Source organism: Strongylocentrotus purpuratus, unplaced genomic scaffold, assembly GCF_000002235.5.
Source record: "Strongylocentrotus purpuratus isolate Spur 01 unplaced genomic scaffold, Spur_5.0 spur5_scaffold_7, whole genome shotgun sequence".
Classification (NCBI taxonomy): Eukaryota; Metazoa; Echinodermata; class Echinoidea; order Camarodonta; family Strongylocentrotidae; genus Strongylocentrotus; species Strongylocentrotus purpuratus.
In genome coordinates, this window is record NW_022145613.1 from 21177944 (window position 1) to 21201741 (window position 23798).

At 38.8% G+C, this 23798-nt stretch overlaps 1 protein-coding gene across 1 annotated transcript in view; it reads left to right on the forward strand.

Annotated features, from left to right (window-relative positions):
- The window catches only part of LOC591667 (solute carrier organic anion transporter family member 4A1), a 60300-nt gene that overhangs the window by 5780 nt on the left and 30722 nt on the right, over nucleotides 1-23798 (forward strand). Inside the window, exon 2 of the mRNA XM_791219.5 lies at nucleotides 21623-21893. Coding sequence (XP_796312.3) covers nucleotides 21623-21893 — 271 coding nt within the window. The remainder of the gene's footprint in view (nucleotides 1-21622; nucleotides 21894-23798) is intronic.

Here is a 23798-nt window from a genome sequence, read left to right on the forward strand (position 1 = left end):
GGTAGATAAGAGTTAAACACGGATGTGTTGTAAATAATATCCTTGGATACATTTCAAACAGTTCCTGGGTAAGAGCATGGACCTACTATGGTAAGGGTTTATCTTTCCTTCAGAATGTTTTGAAATGGGCGACGGCGACCATTATATTACACAGTAATTATGTCAATGACTACAGTAATGGCTTCTATTTAATACTACAGGAAGTGCCAGGTAAAATGTACTTTACATACGTCACGGTAAAAATTAATTGATATTGATCGTCAAGAAAAATTTGACTACAGTCTTCTACCCATCCTTTTGTTAAATAAATTTAAATGAGATTGTTGTCATTGTCATGAGTGTATAAGCTCTAGTCTTAATATGTTTCCAATATTAGAAGTTTATCAACATTGGGGTTTGTCATTGCTCGTAATGCGGTAATTATTGAAACAGTCAGCCTTGACAGAGGTCTACCGCAATCAAAGCTTGTTTGTATGGTTTCAAACGAACTTTTTTTTCTCTTCTCGCACAGGACGTGAACTTGAAATGGATACCTATCTTATAATCCTCCCCCACCCCCCCCCCCCCCCCCCCCCCACGCACGTTGAACTTCTCGTCCCATATTTCAAGCTTGAGATTCGATAGATTTCCTGTATTCGTGTTTTGTCGACTAGATAGTAGATACTGTCTAATTTGGTTTCATCCTTCTCTATAAATCCAGTATCTGAATATTTTCTGACATAAGCTTAGTAACTGAACGTAGGCACTCTCCTAACAGATTTGTGATGGCATCACATCCGGGTCTTTGAATCGGATCAGACAGATTTAGAAGGGTTGTTTTGACGCGCTTGGGTGCAATCACTCCTAGAAACGAGACACTCTCGGGCATAAGTTATAAATAGATCTAGCGCTTAGATCTATGACCTTTGCCCTCAAACCGTCTACATAGATCTCTGACCTTTGACCTCAAACCGTCTACATAGTTTGAAACAGGGAGTTTTGAAAGCAAGTGTTCTACTTCTAGTCACTCTGGGGCGTTGCTGCCCGCAACATAATGGGGGCGGAGTGACGGGTCTTACCAAATGTGGTCTGGTGACGTTGCGGATAGAAATTCGCAAATTGTCCAGCAATCACACGACAGATCAGAAGAAAAAATATCCACCGATTTAAAGATTATTCATCGAAAATTTTATATAAGTCATAATATTAAGTACTATTCACATAACGCATGTATTTATGATTCCATTACTTGGTTTTTCATTATTAAAAAAAAACCCAATTTATTTAGACCAAATTAATGAAAGTACATTATTGAGCAGTATATCAATAGAAAAGAAACACTGAGCAAAAAAGCAAACAATTACTAGTCTTTCAATTCTATATCATGAGACATATTCAATCGGATAAGTCAATATCTGTTTCGATTCCTCAAACCATTGAATGGCACTTTGGAAATTGAAATTATGTTTAAGATCTTTATCAATTGGGGCGTGAGGAAACTTGGCAAAGTTACAGCAAATGCATCTGTATAAGTGCCAACTGCTAAATAAGGGCAAACAATATTTCGTGCTGTGAAAGTATTGGTAGATGTATTTCGCCACTGTCAAATATGTTGTTTTGCAGCTGTTTGCAACATAATGAAATGGAAAATGAAACAAACTTCAGCCCAGTCCATGAGTGGATGCAAGGTTACTTATAAGCTATACATAAGAGCCCTATTCGTTCATTTTTCAATTGACTAATCTTATAATGGAGGTATCCTAAGTCACATCCTACACATTTCAAGTAGTGCTGTAGTCAAACGTTTAACCGTCCGGTATCCGACCGCCCATGGCGGATTTCGTTTTCAATTGGACGGTTTCGTTTTCCCTTTTTTTTTTTTTTTTTTTTTTTTTTTAATTTTTTTTTTTTATATATATATATATATTTTTTTAAATATATATATATATATATATATATATATATATATTTTTTTTTTTTTAAAGTTTCGATTTATGTCCCTCCACCTGGCACTATGCCTGGCAATGTCTCCCAGCTCAGTAATCAGTGTGATGACTTACCACTTGGAAACTAGAACAACACTCCAATTTGTCTGTCATCTTGGTTTGAAAGTAATCTTTGTAATAGATCTCAATATATATTCATCCAAGTTTAACACATGGTGTACCACAAGGTTCTATCCTAGGTCCTCTACTGTTTTTCCTGATCTTCCACATTATTCTAAAAGGACATTGTTACTATTATTTGTGACTAGTTCACAAGCACAAATCGGCGCCTTCAGTTAAATCACCTTCCTGCTTTTTCACACGGCAAAAAAAAAAAAAAAAAAAAAAAAAAAAAAAAAAAAAACGGTTAAACGGAATTGGAGATATCCGTGATGTTACAGCACTAATTTCAAGCACATATGTATGTGGGGATGCTCAACTGCAAAATGATATATTTGATATTACTTCGTACTATTTCGTAGCATTACAAAATACAAATCTTTTGGCTTTTAACAATGCCCACGTACTGTGTTGTGATCGTCTGAGCGAGCGTCATGATTTTATTTTATTTTATTTTATTGACCAATATAACAACATACAAATAACATGAGAAAATAACATTGGATGGATCGCCCTGCTCAGCTGTGCCAGTACAGCACAGCTGTTCTACCGAGGGGTCCAGTTTACAATACAAAACAAATGATGAGTATAAATCATTAGGCTCATTGCATATCAAATGTTGTTCCCATGGAAACGGGAATTAGCTGCTCACGTTTGCCGATTCTCTTCCAGGAAACTAAGTAGATCAGAATAGATCAAATGTTTAAAATCGCTTCGATTGATAAAGTTATGAATAAATAAAATGGTTCAAATCCGTTTATGAAAAAGGTGAAAATACTTTGATAAAAACTGCTTTATTTTGACCGATAATACAAACAAAATGAGTGAATAAAGGAATATCGGATTCAGATGTAGTTTTCAATCGCGCTTCCGTTTGACTCTCGGCATGGGTCATTTTTTAGAAAACAGTAATGAAATGTCAGGGGAATCTCTTCAATTATCATTGCATAAAACAAGTCGAACAAATTCATATCATCGGTGTACTGGGCAAGTGGTATAGTGAAGGTATTTGCATTTACTTCGGGAGCCTGTGCATTATTGAGACAGAGATTGAGTGCTTCAAAGTTTCTTCACAAGCTGTGCAAATATGACGATCATGTTCTCTGATGCCGGGGTTTTTGATTAAAACAGAAATGAATAAGAAGAAGGAAAATAACACATTGGAGAGCTCCGAGTCCTGACTAAGCAGGCGCGAACATGCCAAATCGACGATTTGTTGTAGTTCTCGAAATTTGGGAAATTCCCATTGGACTTAGTTCTAGATACATGTAGCTGCAGAATTTGAAGTCAAACACTTTATTTGGTTAAACTACTCGTGTTAAATCAAGAATTACGAGAAGCACAACGACTCGCGAAAGTATTTGATTGACCTTTGATTTCGTTCAACTGATTGTTTTTGGTCAAGTAAAATCAACCCATAGTTTCTCTTCCAATTTTTTGAAAATGAAGAACCTTTGTTTGTTGATTTTTTTTCTCCAAGAATGCTACGGGGTCATTTAAAAAATAAAAAAATAATTTTGTACAGGCTCTGAAGAGACTCAAAACAGGGATTTTCATCATAATGTAATATCTCATTGTCAAGGATGTTCCTATACGTTTTCTTATTTCATTCTAAAAAATAGTCTAGTTTGCAGTCATTATTTAGATTATTATACCAAGTAGAATTGAATCCTAGATCCTTGCTAAATTTTTTCCCTTAAAAGGGGAGAAGGAGTTGCTTAATGTTATTTGGTATTTTATATCTTTCTCGCAAACACAATATCCATGATGCCAATTCAAACACCAATATATTTCTCCAATTCTTTTGAAATAAATATCAAAGTCTTCAATAAAATAATGTCAAAAGAGTTAATTTGAAAAGGCGGGTTGAAAAGAGGGAACCTGTATAAAATGGGGTGGAGAGACTAGGTATTGACTTCCCTATGGTACAAGTTTATTGGAAAAAATTATTTGGGAGGCAACTCCCTCCCTCCCTCCTCAAATGAAGGCTAGACATGCGGGCACAGTTTTGAAGGAGCTCACTTTCTTTTCTCTGTCTTTTTTTAATATGTACGTATGATACGACTGATGATATTTGCCCCCCCCCCCACCCCACCCTGCCTGGATCCGCCATCGCACAGAGCAGTGAGCAAACCCTCGAAAGTTCGTTCTGAAAATTAAGCCAATTTTACATCCCGAATGCCAACGTACTTTTGGCCAGATGCCCTCTGTCTGATAATAGGCTGAAACAGAGCACATCAACTATTAACAATGATAAACCAAGCCATGTTACGATATAGCCTGCATAAGGCTCCACAACAGATGTACACCTACCTACACCTACGTCGCCAATAAAAAGAAGAAAACACACACGAACTTTTAAAAGAATATCATTGTATGCCAATCGAAAATTCAAAGAAAGAAAGTAAGAAACCTATAAAGGGATACTGTTTTTCGATTCCTTCCATGTTCAAGGACGAACAATTATCATGATTATGGGCAAGCCCAAGCCAAGATTATATCCCGTACGTAAGTAGGCCCCCTATATTTATGTATATTATTGAATTGTATAATGGAATTGTGAACGCAAAGATATAGCAATATCATTCTATTTGATTTTGTTTGTATGTAGTAGGGCCATCAGTTTGATAGCCATCAAAGACACTGAAATCTCAAATTGGATATCTACCCCTGATATTAAGTTGGTTTACATAGAAATGGAAGATGAGAGGAACAGGTCAGCGAAAGTTTGAGCAAAAACCCGATTGAAAATAAGAAAGTTTGGAATTTGTTAAGGTGCCTTCAATTAACACAAATTGGCTATTCTGTGACGGATCCCTCTCACTTGCCCCGTACAAAATATTCACTCTAAATTCACCCTAAATATAATTATTGCAATTATGTCATTTTACAACCCCTGTATGAAACAAATCTATTCCGTCATCATTAACTAAAAAAATGAAAGTTTATGAAATTTGCAAATTGTCACAGTCACAGTGTTGCCAATAATCGGATGTTTATCAAACTTTCAATAATTTGTTTCTATCATCTGTCTGTTTTTATTAATACCAGCTAATTACCAGGGTTGACTTCTCCTTTAACAGAGCTTTGCTACATGACAGGGGCACACAGTCATCCAAACTACGGAAAGGGAGATTGCGTAACAGTTTACATAATCTGGGCTTAATTAATGGAACAGGATTTGGACAAGCATTACTAATAATCAATGTGCAAGCATAGTATTATGATGCACATAATCTGGGCTTAATGGAACACGGTTTGGACAAGCATTACTAATAATAATCAATCCAAATGCATAATATTGTGGTGCACACACTGTGTGACCGTATTGCACTTCAATAATAACGTTTAATTCCTACTTGCACTATGTTTTTGTTGTGCATCTACATGTTAGAGCCATTTATATAAAGCATTGCGGTTTCGGTAAAAATCGCAGCGTTTTGAGTTGTTTTTGAGTTGTGACCGTAGTGGAAATGCGCCTTTTGTATAGGTAACGATATGGTTTTCTTTTTTGAGGATCGACATTTTCACGGGGTTGTCTCCTCACTCCAGCAAGGTAACATTTTATAATACAATCATATCTCCATGCATTTCACAACACAACAGTAATAACAGTATTATTACCAAAATAATAAGATACCTGTTACAATGACGATCGTAGGTATTAATCGAAACCACCCTTTTACAAGCGAGTATTCTGCCCATGCGCATAATTAACATGCGTGGATATATGAGGTAATTGAGGTTCGTAACAATTGTCTGAAAAGCAGAGGGAAATCACGTTCTCATATTTATCTTACACTTCTCTTGGCGTCTTTTCAACATAAAATTAATTTACGGCACCCTATATAGCCCTCCCAATACCCCCAGCCGCTGAGCATCCCTCCGTTGCTAAGGGTGACCTATCCTAATGCAGTATCCCAAACTCCCAGGGCCGTGGGTGCATCTTTATTCAAGTTCAGAGCAATTACATTATTATGACGTCTTCAGAAATGTATATTACAGTTAATAATATCGTTTCTGTTCCTGCTTTCTTTCTTTGCCCCGTATTTTTTGCACCGTGATTCGTTTAATGCATGTATGGCATTTCTCATAAAATTTCATGAATGGCTTGTAGAAGATCACGACTCATTTCTCTTTTTCTATCCTTTATTTTTGAAATGATAATTTTAGGTCAAAAAATGAAATCTTATTTTGATTAATCTATACACCTTGCTCATTAGCACATCCTGCATTATTTATCTCCTTTCATTTTCTGCCTCTATCCTTTTCATCTCTTCTCGATTTTCCACCTTCATACCGTAACCATGGCAGCGCTTTCGCTCTCATCTTGTAGCCCTCAGCCTCTTTATATCCGTCGGATTCGTTGTTAATTCCCTACTAAAATTCACCGCTACCCATGTACACTCTCACCCCACTCCTTTCTTTTGTCTAACATCTCTCCCGGCTCTATTTCCTACCAGGATTTCTCCTAATAATTATAGGGTTCCATTTCATACCCCACCGCGACGCCGCAATAAAAAAAAAGTATTCACTGAGCTCTGAAACGTGAAGCATATATACTTTACGTCATCATAGCAATTATTTAAAAATGAAGAAAAAACACCGTGGTTTTGCCGCGTCATACCATGGTCCATGGTCATACCATGGGCCTTTACTCTATGTATTTGACTATGTCATCCGATTGGAGATGGGATACATCCCTCTTGGCCTCCCTAGTTAGTATCTATACGCCATTATAATTATTTTTCCTTTCGGACAATTTTTGCGGGATTTTCCAAACGTGTATGGATTGGCATGGGGCACAGCCCATCTGCAGAGCAACACATTATTCATTCTCTCTTCTTGCCATTGATGTCGGCCATGGTCTGGTATGCAAACACAGACCCTAATTTCACACTTCTTCACAATTCATAAAGCCTTGAGCGGAGCCTAGCTCTTTCAGTCGCTGGCTATGTCCGGAGGAGCAGCTTGTAAAGAGCCTATAATGTAGTATTCTGGTAGCAATCGTCTCACAGTGCAGACTCGTTACATCATGGACCTACTACGGTTACATTTTGCCTGCACTATGCATGGTGTTGGAATATAATTGGTTAAGTACTTAAGTTGGCGGTCCAGTTGATGCTGCTTTCATAAACATCTCAATTTCCGATGGAATAACGGTGTCAGTGAGCCGCGAATTCATCTCGTGGGAAGGCACACGCATCACGTCTTCCATAGTCATTAAAAACTATCCTTGAATGAAAGAGATATAAGAAGGTTGGATGAAATTGAATTGTAGATGGGATGGTATAAGAGGGGGTGGGGAGAGAAAGACTGGTGGAGAAAAACAGTGAAGGGCCGGTAGCGGGGTAGAGAGAGCAGTGAAACAAATACACAGGGGTTCGGGGCGAAATAGCCCCCGAAATGCTCAAAAGAGCCCCAACAAATCAGAAAAGAGCCCCTGTAAATTTGCATAGAGTTCAATGCAAAACAAATTTTAGAGTGTTAATTTCATGCAGGCAAGCTTGAAAAGTGGCCCCGAAAATTAAATATTATTTTTTTCCCTGAGAGAGAGAGAGAGAGAGAGAGAGAGACCATGGATCTACTACGATATAGGTCCATGGACAGACAGACAGACAGACAGAGAAAGAGGATCAATTCAATTCATTTTTGTTAACAATCATGCGTCGCAACATAATGTTAATTTGTGCATAATTTATGATAAATATGATGAAACACAACAAGAAACATACTTAAATTTTCAAAAGAATAATTTACATGAGTGATGTAGCCATGTAGGCTAATTGTTGGAAATAACATTAATAATAAACCATTATGTAGCAACGAAAAAATATACATTACGAAGAGAAATATACGTATAGTTCTATATTTTTTTCAGAAATATACTAGAAAAGGTACAGACAGGGTGCTAATATTTTGATGAGGATAATTATGGGGGAAATCTTAATACTCCGCCGTACAATTTATATAGACGTATATTTGTTTGAAATTGTATGGACGAAAAGTACAAGTTGAAGATGAAATAAATGATAATAATTTACCAAATTGATGAGATTCATAAAGGGCATGTAATGTTATCAATATGAACATAATTTGATATAAAAATATCAGTTTGGAAAGATAGTTGACAGTTGGATGGAAACAACTACCACGGCAAAATACATTCTAGGATGCAATTTAAAAAGATACAAGAGAATCAGATTTACTGAATAAGCTGTATAATAACATTATTAGGCCTTATACAAATCGAGAGAGGGATAGAGAGAAGGAGTTTGAGAGAGGGGGAGAGGCGAAACGGGACGAGTGAGAGAGATGGAGTAGGGGTAGAAATGTTAAACGAAACAGGAAATAGAATAAGAGAAAGAGGGATGGTGGGGCAGATGAATCAATGGGGTGAAAAAAAGCTTTCCTAAACCTGTTGAAGGAAAGTTGATATTTGAATGATCGATGCGAGAAAAACCTTATGCTCATTCCATTTAACTATCAATCAACCCACAAAATAGCACTCAAGTGCTTCTCGAGTTTCAAATGTATTTAGGACAAACTGTGCGCGAATTTTTAAATGATTAATCGAATAATTATTGCTTAATGGAACCGAACTTCTCAAAATTCGTTTGGGATAAATTATGAAATACTGAGCTTGTTTACAGAGAGACGTGGAAAAAGAGATTAATGGAAGCGAACCCTTTTGTTTGATAGATTGGATTTCTTTTTCAATTTGCAGTAAAACAAAATAACTCGTTCATCGTGACTCAATGAATCATTTGTATGCGTCTTGAGCACCTCTAGAGATGGTTATGTTGCGCTTTATAAATATTGTTATTATTATTATTTTATTATTATACCAACAAATTACAAATGTCAAAAATTCAACTTTCAAAAATATGAATGTGGATTTTAAAAATGTTTAGATCTAAACAGGGCATCCAATGAATGTTTCTTCTGAGATTTGTTTATTGTAGGTTGATTGTTATTCAATATGCGAGTGACGGTAGGAAGATTACATAAAACACTTAATGGTATATTATTGTTTCAAGTGACTAAACATGCCGTACTCTCATATCACTTGGCCAGTGACGACATTTTATCCATTAACCACGCCCTTGCACAATCAAAGCAGCGTCAAGTCATTACACTTGTTTAGCATACCTTTTGCTGTGGTGTATCCAGGATAATAGTACCCCAAGGGGGGGGGGGCACTACCCTTAGAAATGTCTGGCCAGCAAAAGAAAAGGTTAGAACATTTTTTCCACATGCATTTCGTGGCTTAACTTTAGGCTGGAGCGCAATTATTATGATTCAAGGCGATGTCATATTAGAGACGCAGTCTCAAATTTTGCCTTGTTTTCGTTTGTGGTGTCGATATTTTATGATTTGCACATTTTTAATGTGATTGGTAACAGTAGTATGCAGTGAATATGCAAAACATTTCTGAGAATATGTTCCGAATTGATTTTTCGAGGGAACTGAGTAGGCTTCGTATTTTGCTATTGTAGTAGTCGACCATTCCCGAGGTGAATTTGCCAATACAGGCTATATAGTGCTCAAGTCCTATAATTAGTGATGAATCTAAGCGTGTGTAGTCAATTTCCATATTATCATAATCAGTAGATGTCGAGAAAAAACAAGGAAGGGAAGAAATGTGCTCAGAGTCTAGATATGAGCAAGTTCAATTAGAGCTGTGTATTGCCCTCAACACGCGTGCCAATTTGAGGATCATCTTGCGGACACACTGATCGATAAATTGGCGAGTCCTTGTCCTCGGTCGTCTCCTATATTGAGAGGTTAGAGAGATGGGATAGCGGGGTTAATTGATTCTGAATGAACAGAGTGATATCAGATGAAACTCAGCTCATCTCAGAGGTGAAAAGACGAGAGAAAGGGTGTGTAAAGGAATGCAACATCGGAGAAGGAGAGGAGGAAGGATGGAGATGAAGGGAGAAGGAGGGTTTCAGGAGGAGGAGGAGTGGAAAAGAAAGCTTGGAATGGTGGAGAAGAAGAAAAAGATGCAGGGAGCAGGGTGGAGGTGTATGAGGGGGTGAGAAGAAGAAGGAGGGAAATGGAAGAGAATCATGTTGATAAAGATGGAGAGAAAAGAAAGAAGATAGGAGAAGGAATATAATGTGATGGAGGATGAGTAGGAGAAGGGGGTGACGAGGATAGTAAGAGGGATTGTTCGGAAAAGAACGGCAACGATGAGAAGGAAGAATCTGGGTGGAGGGTATTTATCATATATGGCAGAAGGAGAATGAGGAGGTGAAGGAGGGGGAGGGGGAGAAGAAGAGGGCCAGGAACGGATGGAGGGAATGTGAGGGGTGGGAATGGAATTGAAAACCTGAAACAAGATCGTGGGTGAAAACTGAAAATTAAGCTTAGGAGGTTGATTTATGGTATGATCTGATGATATGGATACGGGAGAAGGCCTAGGGTTTGGGTGAACAGGTGTTTGTATGAAAGTGGATCCTGCTCGGTTGTAAGAGGAAATTAGAGAAGGAGGAAGACCCCTCAAGTGAAAGCATAGATAATCCCAAACACGTACACTAAGACCATGGTAAGACGTAGCATGCTGACTGAATGATCGTCTCAAGACAACCAACGATGCATTTTAAAATATTTCTAAAAAAATAAGACAGAAATGGCAAATTATAATTTTTTTTTCCTGACCCTTCATATCCAACATAACTTTCTTTACATTAGAGCCCTAGCTGGATAGTCATCAGAAAGGAATGGATTGAAGGCTTTCTTACCCTCTAGAATTCATTGTAAATCATAGCATGTTCCATCATGTATATTGCGGTTTATCCTAAGCCATTAGCCAATTTCTTACAATGGAATAAAGTTTCAAGTCAGTTTGGTTAGTCAAGCCAATATCTATTACTCACGTTACAGAAAGAATTGGCATCATCCGTACCTGTGTTTTATCAATCACGTAAAGTGTTCTGTAATGTTCGAGGCTGACCGATTTTCTCACTCATTCTCTCTCTCTCTCTCTCTCTCTCTCTCTCTCTCTCTCTCTCTCTCTCTCTCTCTCATAATATCCTGTCCCACATCATACACATTATGTCACATGCTCGCCGTGGTGCCATTACAAGTTCACGCGAACTTTGACTTTAATCTCCAGAGTAGCCTTGGGAGTATGGATGGATGTAAAAGATTTTTTGCAACCAGAGAATTGAAATAGATGTAAATCTGTTTGGAGATTTTCCAGTAGCGTGCAGGGTAACGTAAGTGGTCATTCTTGAATTTTTGACAGGTAAAGTCCGTCGATCGGATGCGTTTCTAAATATGAAACGCAGGTATATACAGATGAACCATGTCGTCTTTTATTTCTAGTGATGTTACAGTTGATTGAACTATAGCCTATATGCTTCACTTTATCAATTTTTGTGTATGAACCACGCCCTTTGCTGTCATTCAGCTTTTTACTATGATCTTGTGCATTAGATTTGAAGAGAAAGAATGATGATATTGGAAGGAACTGGAAAAAGAAAAAGAAATGATTGACAACAGTCGACGAGATTTTTAAGAGAAGATCTGCGAATATTGTTATTATACATTAGAAAAACTCATATCATACACAAACACTTTCAGTAATGTGATAATAATTTGGTCTTACATGTATACCCAATGCAACCGCGTCGGTATTGATTCTGCTCTCACCGGGGTACCTGATCCAGGAGAACAGTCGACTACATTTTGATGAGAGAATCTGCGGATATTGTTAGCACACATGAAAAATGATATCATACATAATGTACATTACATTTTGTTCATATAAATAAAGTCCCATCATAGCCTTGTTTAAAGTGGGTCGCTGTCGCATTAATTTGAATTTATCTTCAACGTTATGCTATGTAAAGTATGTAGTCTACATAATGGAATAGTATATTTCTTTGTTTAGTTGCGGTTATCAAAAAAAGGCTTTTCTAAATTTGTGAATCTTGATATCCTTGAAAATAAGTCAACAATTTATTTCCTAATTCACGTCAAGGAAAACAATTTTGCTGAGAAAATTTCTTTTCATTTCGATGAATCCTAAACATTACAATATTTATGTGCTTACGTGATTAACCTTTTCCGATCGCTTCCACACAATATATTTCACAATGCAATCACATGACCAGAACTCAACTTTGTCTTGAATTCTTATCATCTGCATGTGACTGTATTTCACTACTATACATGTACCTCACAATAGAAATGAAAGTCTGAATGTAACAATGATATACATGTAATGAAAGTACTGAGAATCGTTGTGTGTCGCATACAATGTAACGTCATCGTCAATCTCAATAACAAGGTATACATGTCGGGATACTACTTTCAATTTGATTGCGAGGCCTATAGGCTAGCTGGGTGAGGAGATGTCGTCATTCATAATGGATGAAATTACGCCTCTAACCTGGGACGATAATAAAGGTACAGGTTCAATGCCCTGATGGCGGTGCCTCGACATGATAATTAAAGGGGTCCACTCACAAATGGGGGCCTCTGTCCTTTATATTTCTTTCATACTCGAACAAAATTATTACAACTCAAAGTCTCAAATACATGTACTTTAAATCATTTGTTTAGTGGTGCAGTGTACATCGCCATCTCGTCGAATTAGGCTGTAATATTTTGTTGGTGTCTTAGGCCTATTCAGTACTCATTAGCCATCAAGTTAGAAATTTGTGACTTTGGTTCCATGTGTTTAATTCAAACGCTGATGATTCAGTTATTTGATGCTGATATTGCATAAAGCAAACATCGTATAGGGAGGGGGTACTTTCTACCTTGTCTTTTTTTAATTCAAAATTTTCGGAAATCACGGCAGAAGCGTTTTAAATATGATAATACATTTATAGCCAGTGGCGTAGCGGGAAATGGACAAATCAAGAATGAGTGGAAATATTCCTCGGCTATACCCATGAAAGTTCCATAGTCCCTGGAGAAGTTTGATCTATTCACCCCCCCCCCCCCCTCATGACCTTTAAACGGTGGAGGGGGGGGGGTACACGGCGGCTCAAACTTGATTAGTACTACTCACTTTTCTCCTGAATCAGTGTTCTTGTAATGTCTTCAAAGAGTGATACTACGAGGGAAGAATTCCATAATATGTTTCATTAAAAAAATCAAGGTTTTAGGAGTGATTCGCAGGCCGTGGGTAAAACAGATCTGTGCAGGCTCGTCGCTCTCATTTTTGGGGGGATAGGGTTTCTTACAATTATTGTCTGACAATTTTTCCATTTTACCATCTCTACCGGCGGCCATTTTATATTGCATAATATTTTTAACTGTTTGAGAGATTATATGTCAAGTGAAAACCAACTTTCGTTAGTCTGTTTCTTTCCACTCCAGCCAACTTTCTTTTAAAAAGTTTCCTTTTAGGATTATGAGGGTATTAATCTCGCTTGAAAGATTATCAAAATATAAGACAATCGCTCTTGACAAACGTTACACAGTCTCGTTACACAGTCTTTACATCTCTGGATTTTCCTTGTTACAATAACCAAATATATCCTCGAAAGCCACTTTCATTTCTCCCTCGTATATTCTTGAGAGTAGTTTGTATATAAACTACATGTAGTTCCATATTACGATTGATTTATACGCTTGTTTAATCGGTCACATGGTGCACAAATCTTCAATGGTAACTTCTTGTTTATACTAACTGTTAAACAGCGCGCATCTCGATTCTCTTCTTTGGTAAACAATCGTGTCGAATTCATCCTCGTTCGAAGTTCACGTATACTCGTCTTTCTCTTCAGGGCTCCCAATCTTATGATTGATTTCCATACCTCGGAGATATTCTCATATATTTTCTTTCTGGTCTACCTTCCTTTTTCCCCTCCAACTCTAAACAGCAGCGGATTATTTTCGAATGTGTATGGAACGCATTATTGCCATGGAAAACATGTTTCACCCACAAGCGGTGATGTGTCTGACGTAACGTCATATTGCGTCACGTTTCGCATCCAATTTATTAAAGTTGTTTTTAAAAAAACAATGCAGCGCGTTTCACTGGTTTTGATTTTAACATGGGTAGAAGCGTATCCAATGTTGCTGGGGGTGGGGGGGGGGGGGGCTTAATTATCACAGGGAGCATGTGCCCCAGGTACACACACAACTTTTTGGAAATTATTAGAAGACGTTAGACTTATATTGCCCCAAATTGATATTCGTTTGCACTTTTCTTAGAGTTTGAATTTGCATACACCTCCCCAAGTAAAATAATTATGGAACCGCCTCTGAAGTACGGTGTTTCTGATGATCAATCATGCCTTAGCCAATTAGGCGAGACACTATGTGAGGAGGAGAGAAAGGCATGTGTCAATGAATGATAAGGGCGTCAGTATAGGGGAAAGTGGTCTGGACCCCTCCCATTCTTCAAGCTGTGACCAACAAAAACAAATCTTAGGTCCACTGTATGTTTGTTTGTTATAAATTATAAACTTCTAGACCCTTTCTATTGGCTGTAACACTTAAAACACACATTTGACAAGACAATTCCTTTCAGTACAGTATGTTAACAAAATAATTGTGGAAAGCTATCTTCCTATCACTGTCACAGTCTAAGTGTGACGCATAAAAGGGTGACGATTTGTTTTTGTTATGGTAAATCAGGATGGTCATAAGTGCACTGAACTTGTGCTTTCGTCATTTTTACGGAAAACAGGCAATTTTCTGGTCCTTGTGACCTATATTTTTATTTGATGATTAAAACTGAATGTTAAAATTCAGTGCGCGAAATTGGCTAATGCTATGACTTCTTGGCATTTCCTAAACAGTCCTTCGTCTAAAGTTTGTTGTATACATATTTGACCTAATATTACGAAAAATAAAGGCTAACGAAATCTAATTACTTTTCAACGCAGCAATTTGTAGGACACTTTCTCCCGCGACAATAACATTACTCCGTGGTCACTGGATGAATTCACAACTTCAATCGTGAACCCAACACTACCTAACCGGCGTAGTTACATGGGTGCTGCAGGGGGGAGGGGGGTTGACGCGTTCACTCCTTTTTTGCTTATGATATATATTGCAATAAAGGGCAAAGATTGTTTAAAACAAATTAAGTGCCATCGAAGCATCTAGCAGTTTATTATCAGATTTGGAATGACTTATTTCGTGCGTACACGGTGTGCTTAAACTGCAAAAGCACAAGGCAAAGCCATAGAACAAATAAGTTTACTTATTTTATCATAGTTTATAAACACAGAATAAACGTACATTTATTTCAAACGTTGGGTGCGTTTATCAACTCTTTTCTAGCCTATAATCAGCGTTTTCAAACGTGATTCATGCAAATGTGCAAGTTAATAACGCAAGCTCGTTTTCATACGTCTTTAAAACGCCGAAAAAGGGTGCGTTTCGATACGCGTATGAGCCAGAATCACGATTCTGAGAGATGGTAAACGCAAAGCTGCTTTGAAACACGTATATATTTCGGACCTTCTCGGGCTTATTTCCGGTTCGGAGAATAGCGCGCGCCATGCGCTGTGTCATGCTGTACAAGCATGTTTATGTGCTCGTTCATTGTTTACGCGATCGAAAATTTTAAAAAAGCGCGCCCTAGTTCTCGACAAGGCCTTCATTTCGAATCGTGACGAGTTGATAAACGCGACATCCCGCAAATCACGTTTGTATATACGCGTAAAGAAACGCTGTTTCAGAGTAGCAAAAGTTGATAAACGCACTCGTCGTTTTATAAATACACATTTAGGAAGCGTTTTAATACGTGTTTCATTCACAAATGCGTTTCTGGTGAGTTTATAAACGCAAGCTATTAACATGTGCATCATTATGGGGCTTTCACATATACACTCCGGGGCCCGTACGGCTAGTAAAAACAGACATTTTGGGAATTTTCGTACGATGCCCGGCCGGCTCACGTACAGGTCCTACAGGCGCCGGGACATTTTCACCATCCGTACGGGCGCCGTGGTGCTGAGTTGGCTGCTTCTAATTCTCCCGGCATTTTCATCTTACCGTTAGGCCGTAGAAAACCCGTAAAGGGCCCGTGGGGCACCGTACGGGAGCCGTCCGGGCACCGACCGGAGCCCGCAAGTGCCCTCATTATTTTTTTTCTGTCAATTCTCAATGGAGGCGCGGATGTCAGAGGACACATAGTTTAGTGCACCGCACGGCACCCAACCCAGATTATTATGTTGAAAAATTATCTTGCTCCAAAATACTTGCATGGTCCAGATGAATGGTTTCATACTTTAATCATATTCATGTGTGTTGCATATAAAGGCGGTCCAATGATATTCAGAAAGGGGAATGTTGAGAATACGCGAAAGCCCTGATCTTGATTCGAAGCAGAGGGGTCCCCCCCCCCCTTGTGGATATGCGTGTTTACATTGCCATTTCTCTGTAAATTGCCATTTCTAAGTTCACAGTCATTAATTATTCTCGAATTGTTCTCTCAGTTGCTGAACACTGTAATGAGGAGCTCAGATGATTTCTATTTTTGTCAGCCTTGAATCAGTCCAATCTCGTCCAACCATAGGCTAATCAATAGATTAATATCAAGACAAAAAAATTCATATCACCGTGAGTTCCACGGGATTACTTTGGCAAAGTCAACAAAATTTAACTCAGTTGAATAGTTACTAGTTCGTTGATTGGTTATTATTGCTATTATAATTGTCTCGCATAAAATTTGCTACAGCGCTCTGTTCTGACGTAGATGTTTTTACTAAATTTCTAGAACGCTTGGTTTGAAGTACGTGCACTCTCATGGTGCGGGACGGTGTACGTACGAGGCAAATAGGGGAATGGCTTACGTACGCTGCACCTCCTTATTTTGGAAGTACCAATATTTGTGAAACCATCACCTCATATTCGGCAGCCGTCACCCATATTTGGGCTGTCAGGAGATTTATTCGACAATTCTATATCTCTAGTAGTATATTTTCATACGTTGTCACTTGTATAGAGTTTTATATTTCAGATACCGTCACACACTTCGTTCGATCGTAAAATTGAGACATTTTGAAAGCTAATACTTGGGAAAGAGACGTTAGCCCCCGACCAAATATTAATTCTTTTTAAACTGACATTTAATATACCGTGTAGAATTCTACCAAAGTTTTACCAAACTGCCGTCTACACGACACTTTTCGGCGTCCAGTGAGCTGCCAGATAGGTCTTCCAATCGTGCGATGATAATATCACAGAGTATGAACTAGGAGTATGGACAGCGAAAACAATGATTTAAGCCAAGAGTAGGTACAATATCAACGGATAAGTTAAGAACCATTAGAAATCAGCGTGTAGACACGGCTCTAGATTTGCACAGACAATGTTACAATGCTAATGACATTAGAAATGATCGAATGTCACTCCATGACCATTTCATGTCGAGCTATGAACTGAAGCTGAAATGTATGTAATATGGTATCGGAAAGAGAACTTATGATATCGACCCCTTTGCTAACCATGCGTCTCCGAATGACGTCAGAACATGATAGGGTCTCGCGCTGTCACCCCCTCTCTCTCTCTCTCTCTCTCTCTCTCTCTCTCTCGTTCCCTCCCCTTCGACCTTCCTCGCTCCTTCTTTGTATATCTCTGTTCCCATTCCCCCTACCCCTTAACTCTCTCTCTCTCTCTCTTTACCCGTTCTCTTCTCTTTCATTCTCTTTTATCTACCTCTCTGTCTCCTGTATCTGTATGTTCATTGCTTCCATGCTTTTCTCTCTTTCTTTCCCCGACTATCTTAATATCTTTATATCACTCACTCCCCGCCCATCCCTCTCTCTTTCTCTTCACCCTCCCCCGTCTCTCTTCTTGTTCCCAGTCCAGTATTCTCCTTTATTTGGTATTTCCTGTACTATCTCTTTTCACTCAGCGGTCTAGACTTAAGAGCGATGAGCAGGTGTCGAGCAATATCAATCAGTGCTTTCAATTATTATCACTCATAGATATCAGATAATCAGCCATGGTTATTGGAGCACTCCGAAGAGAAGATGGGTAAGGGAGAGAAGGGGGGGGGGACAGAGAAATATATTGAGGATTTGAAATAGAGAATGAGAGAGAGGGGGGGGGGGAGATAAAGGGTAGGATACAAGATTGGATGAAGAGAAATAGAGAGTGGAAATAAGTGAGTTAGGGTACGTTTATGCTCAACTTTTTCTGGCCAGAATGAGGCATTTGTTACGCGTTTAGTTCAAAACACGGTTGGGTCCTTTCTCATTTTTGTAGAATCACAGAAAAACGGCGATCGTAATCGCCGATCGTAAACTCACAAAAGGTGCGTTTTGGATCGGCGATTCTGCAAATTTAGCGATTCTGGGGAAGCATAAACGCACAATTCATTTGTAAACGCGTTTAAATGGGGTCAACGTAGTATGCGCAGTGCAGAATAGCACTGCACTTCTCTGGCTCCTCCAGGCATGATTCTGGCTCTGAGCCAGAATCGTGCCTAGAGGAGCCAGTGAAGTGAGCATAAACAGTACACCGTGGAACTGCGATTACGATGAGCGTTTCAAATCGCTCATTCAGCCTTCAAAATTGAGCATAAACGTACCCTAAGATATACACAGGATGGATGAAAACAGATGAGAGGAAGGGAGTGTGAGAGAGAGAGGGAGAGGGAAAGGATAGGGTGAGATGAGGGGTATCCTTACACTAAATCCTTACCCTGCATTGGATGGGCTGTACACGCAAACAAAACAAGATACAATCAATGTTCGCTGCCTACAGGAACATCGAGGCAAGATTAATTTCTTTATTAACAAATCTCACAGCCTCACATTCATTTCTTTATAATTTGTATATACCATAATTATACAGATTCTTTTAATTTCAATATAAACCATTGTTTTGTCATTTATACTTGCTGGTCCATCTTGTGCCGGAAACAATTCCAACTCTCAACTTTGAACTCTTTGTCACCTAGTCCAAAGCTTGTAGACATACTTAATTAAGACCACTCATTGGACTATTTGTACTGAAATTCATGTAAATTAAATATGTTAATTTTTTGATCGACGCTCATCTTCTGAAGTCTATTATCGAGTTTGCTACTGCCAATTTGATGTTGACAAATTGACGTCTCGCGCAAAATACGACAGGGTTTCAATTAGCTATAGTAGTTGCAATCACTCTGTTTCACCGTCCCTTTCTGTACAAAGACTTTCATTGGAGCAAGTATAGCTTTCGGCTGTAACAGTGGAACTATAATTGGCTATAGCCCTGAAGTGATTGAGAAATTGAATTAAAATCTGCTCGATTAACATTTGACATTTATATTTTCTTCTACCCCTCCCCTTCTCCTCTTGCTCTATTCTCTGATATGTCTCCACCTTCTACCCCTCCCCTCTCTCTTTCTATGTCTGCCTATGTCTACCCCCCCCCCCCCCCGGTCTCTCCATTCTCTGTCTTTCTGTCGGCGACTGCAGGCGTGACGAGCTGACTTTGCTTTATTCCCATCCTCGTCTGAATAATAATGATCACGAAGCGAGTGAGCGAGCTCAGTCACGCCAACAACGTCCGACACATACATACACAACACAGTGGACAAACTTCCCTGGGGTGTATGACATTAATATACGACAACGAATTCCAATATCGACTTCAATTTTAAAGGGAAATGAAACCCCCAAAAGACTAGCTGATAAACCTATTTATTATTACCAACCAGATAAAAACAAATGAAATAACTCCTATTTGATTAATCAGCAAGGCAACAGTCCCTCCAAAGTTAGCAATTTCCTTGATTTGTCCATTATCACAATCATATTTTCGGCATCATAATTTGTAGGATTGTAAAATTTTTGCAAAATAGAAGTCATGGAAATTGTTTTTGTTTGTACATTGCAAATGTCTATGAGAACTTGACAAGTTACCTTTATAGGTACAGTAACATACAATTCAGTCTCAACAATTAATTCCGGATTACCTGATCAAATGGGTCTTACATGTGTGTGGTCACCTGCTCTTTCCTACTGATCATTGGGCAATGGTGATAGAACACATTGATGTTAGCCACTGAATTATCATCGTTTCCATTTTCCATTCTACACAATCACTCCAAGGGGCACTTCTGCATTTCTATATTGGTTCTATATGTTTACGTATGTCCAATTAGGACAATGAGACATGCTCATTTCAAGCCTCAATTCGTTTGTGGGAAATGGTTGGCTTTCAATAAGTGAATTATATATGAAAGACAAATAGGAAGCGGGATATGGAAGGGAGCCACAAGTAATAAAAACTTATTAAATAGCAACCAAACAAAACAGACTGAAAGGGGGCACATATAGGTACCTTACATAGGTTTTAAAATATTTGTTAAAGGGCGCGGTTGGGAGGGGGTACATGTTGGGGTTTATGAACTTTTGTATGCCACTTGCCACTTTGATTTCGAGGGAGGGAAGGGGTATGAAGTTGAACCATTGTGCCTCCCTCCCACTAATCTGCCAATGCTATAGAGTTATCTCCTTCTCTTATAATAATGTATATCTTCATCAAAGATGGACGTTTGATTTTTACAGAAATCAAGTTAAGTCAGATTGCTATTTCATACAGGGGTGGATCCAGGAATTTCTTCCCGGGGGGGGGGGGGGGCACACGGGGGGTAAAGAGGACATATATATAAATATTTGTTTTGGTCCCAAAAAAATGGCAACGACTCAGCCAGCCGCTGAATAAGCGGGGGGAGGGGGAGGGCGCACTATTTTTTTAATTTTTTTTTTTTTTTTTGGCCGGGGGGGGGGGGGGGTAAGTGCCTCCTGTGCCCCCCATTTTGGGGAAAAGAGGGTTAAGTCAAATATGAATGAAGAGTCACGATCGCCAGACTACAGATAGCCTATATAAATGTGATTGAACTCTCAGTCTCATGTGCCTAAAAAATGGCACCGCTAGAATAATTGAGCGACTCTCATTCATATAGATTTAACCCGTTAAATAACGAGATGCTGAGAAAATGCCAAGAGATATATCTTCGAAATCTGGCATTATAGTAGCAAATTACGTTGTCATGCGTTTGTGTAGCTATTTCAAAATCTTTCAGCTCTTTCGGCTTCAAATAAATGGCTTTTATAAAGTGAGCTTCATTTAAAATATGAAAATTATCTCATTGTATTTCCTTTTTGTCACACTTGCTAATATAGCTGCCTGTAAAATTCACAAATAATATAAAATTACAGGACACAGGGCCCATGTGTTGATTTTTCCCTCTTTCGAACTCTCTCTCTCTCTCTCTATCACTTATCTCGATTTGATTCACATAGTATGAAATAGAGAGAATATAAGCACGATATGAAACCTCTGTATTCAATTTGTATGATATTCCTCTTGCATGGATAAAGAAATCGGATGTTAAAATAGAACCATGTAATAGTTTGATTCTTTGATAACTTGACTCTTAATTCCTGTAGGAGCTAGTTGGCTTCGTTACTGAATTCAAGTGGCCATGGGATCTTTCAATATAATGGTAAATCAAAGCTTTAATCGCGTATGATATTAACGTCTGTTTTATTTGGTTCCGTGAATTAAATCAACATAATCAATAACTATGAGCTTCATTTTCAACATATTTACAGGGTAAGGGATCCATCCAGCATCGACGTCAACACCGCGTCATCGAAACCTACCGTCGGTGTCATCCAGTTTGTCAACGGCGAAACGACGTCGACGACCGCCGTCAAGATGGCCGCTAAAACACCGTCGAAGTCTGACGCAATGGCTGCGGCTGAAGAGGATGTGATCGAGGAGTACCGCTGCGGGCTTTTCGGCTGGCGACCGGAGTGGCTGCAGTCATTCAATACGGCACCTTGGCTATTGGTGACTTTGACCGCGGCTGTGGGAATCGAGGTAAGTCCCTCGGATAGAATGGTTAAAGTTGGAATGGCTCCTCTCTTGGAATATCAATCTCAGGGCATAGGTGGATCAAAACCGGAAAAATTCGGCCGCTGTATAGCTGTTTCTTACACTACAAATCTACAACGTTCCTACCCTTAAGATAGACATAACTTTCAAACATTCTGGCTTCACTCCCACCCTCTTTTAGACAGCCCTGCATGTGCCCTTGGTGGGAATGTATGGCATTTTGTTAGGACCCGTTGGGGCCTTTCGGGATGAGATGGCGATGAAATAAAAGAATAAATCATTTTAATTTGTCGAAACCTAAACCTAGGCTCCTTGTTTATTACATTTCTGTAGAATATACATGTACTTCATCTCCAGAGCTCGCAACCCCCTTTAAGCTAGAGACCGAACTTTGCAATGTTAAAATGGGGTAGAGGACTGTCCATGTGCATCATACCACAACATTTTGACTGATCAGCGCATGCTGAGGTGTGATGTTTCCGTCTCGACGTGAAATATATTCATGACATCAACAGTGGCGGATCCAGGATTTCCTTGTGGGGAAAGTCTGAAATAAAATCAGACAAACAAGCAAAGAGTGTCTTTCGGTGTGAAACGGCTGCCGGGTGGCAGGAGGCACATGTTAGTTGTACTAATAATTGTTTACGCCAGAATTGGCTTTATTTCGTTGGGAGGCGCGTGTCCCATGTGCCTCCTAGATCCTCCAATGGGCAAGCATTAGCACATCATCAAATGACATGACTCATTATGGGGAAGAAACCACATACAGCTAAGTACAAGAGGAGGGAGTGTAGAAGACTGCAGAACATTGACAAAATGGTGTAACTACAAATGGAACGGACGTTACAGTAGTTAGTAAATGGTTTGAAAGCCGAAGGAGCAAAGCCACGCTTATTTGACATTAGTTTTCAGAATGTTAAGGTCATGTTGCTTAAACTTTGGAAGAAAGTAAGACATGATTTTAGAGACTCTTTAGGTTGTGAAAGATCATATCAACGGAAAGCTTATAAGCCATTTAAATTACATTAATATCAAATATAATTATGCTATTTTAGTGTCTGTCAGAGGAGTAACAGCTCTCTGAGAGCTCGAAATCTTTGAAAATCGGAAGTTGTCGACCTAAAAACTAGCTATCGACTGGATGACATCATCTTATGTCACAATGGATTTGCAGTAATTAAGGACGGCTCATCGCATAGGCTATATAGACGAGCCGATCCCATCCAAATATTATGTCGTCACTGTGGCAAATTTGACCCCTGGTGATCCATAATTTGGAGGGGCGTGGAAAATATTTCTATTCTGCTTTCCATTTATATAAAGTTTTTATTTTCATCGGATAGTGTCTTTTAGCAGGAGAAGAAACAAACAGTTAAGTGTAAAAGAGCATCGCGATGGAGGGGTCGTGACGCTAATTTCTAATTTTCTAATTATCTGTTTGCCTCCATCCGTTTTCGACCTTATTTTGAACAAAAGTGTATACTATACGAGAACAAGCAAGATTCCGATCTTACGTGAAACCAGACAAAATAAATAATGAGTGACTACCGACTCAAATAACCCTTCCCATTATGACGTCACTGTAACGGAGTATTCTTTCCGCATGTTTTTATTTGACCTTGTCTGATCTCTCTGATATGAATGGAAAGAGATAAGATGTGTCAATTTGTGTGAAGTCAAGGGAGTATTGACGAGAAAGATAACCGTTTTGATTTAATTAATGGAAATAGAGACGGCTGGAAATCTTGAAGATAATGGAGCAGACAGTAATCGGCCGGGATGCAGAAGGGCGTTAGCGCGCGAGCGACTAGAGAACTATTTTCGACATTATTCGCATTTAAAGATTTGTTTTATATTTAAACTGCTTTCCGTCCCCAAAATTGGTTTAAA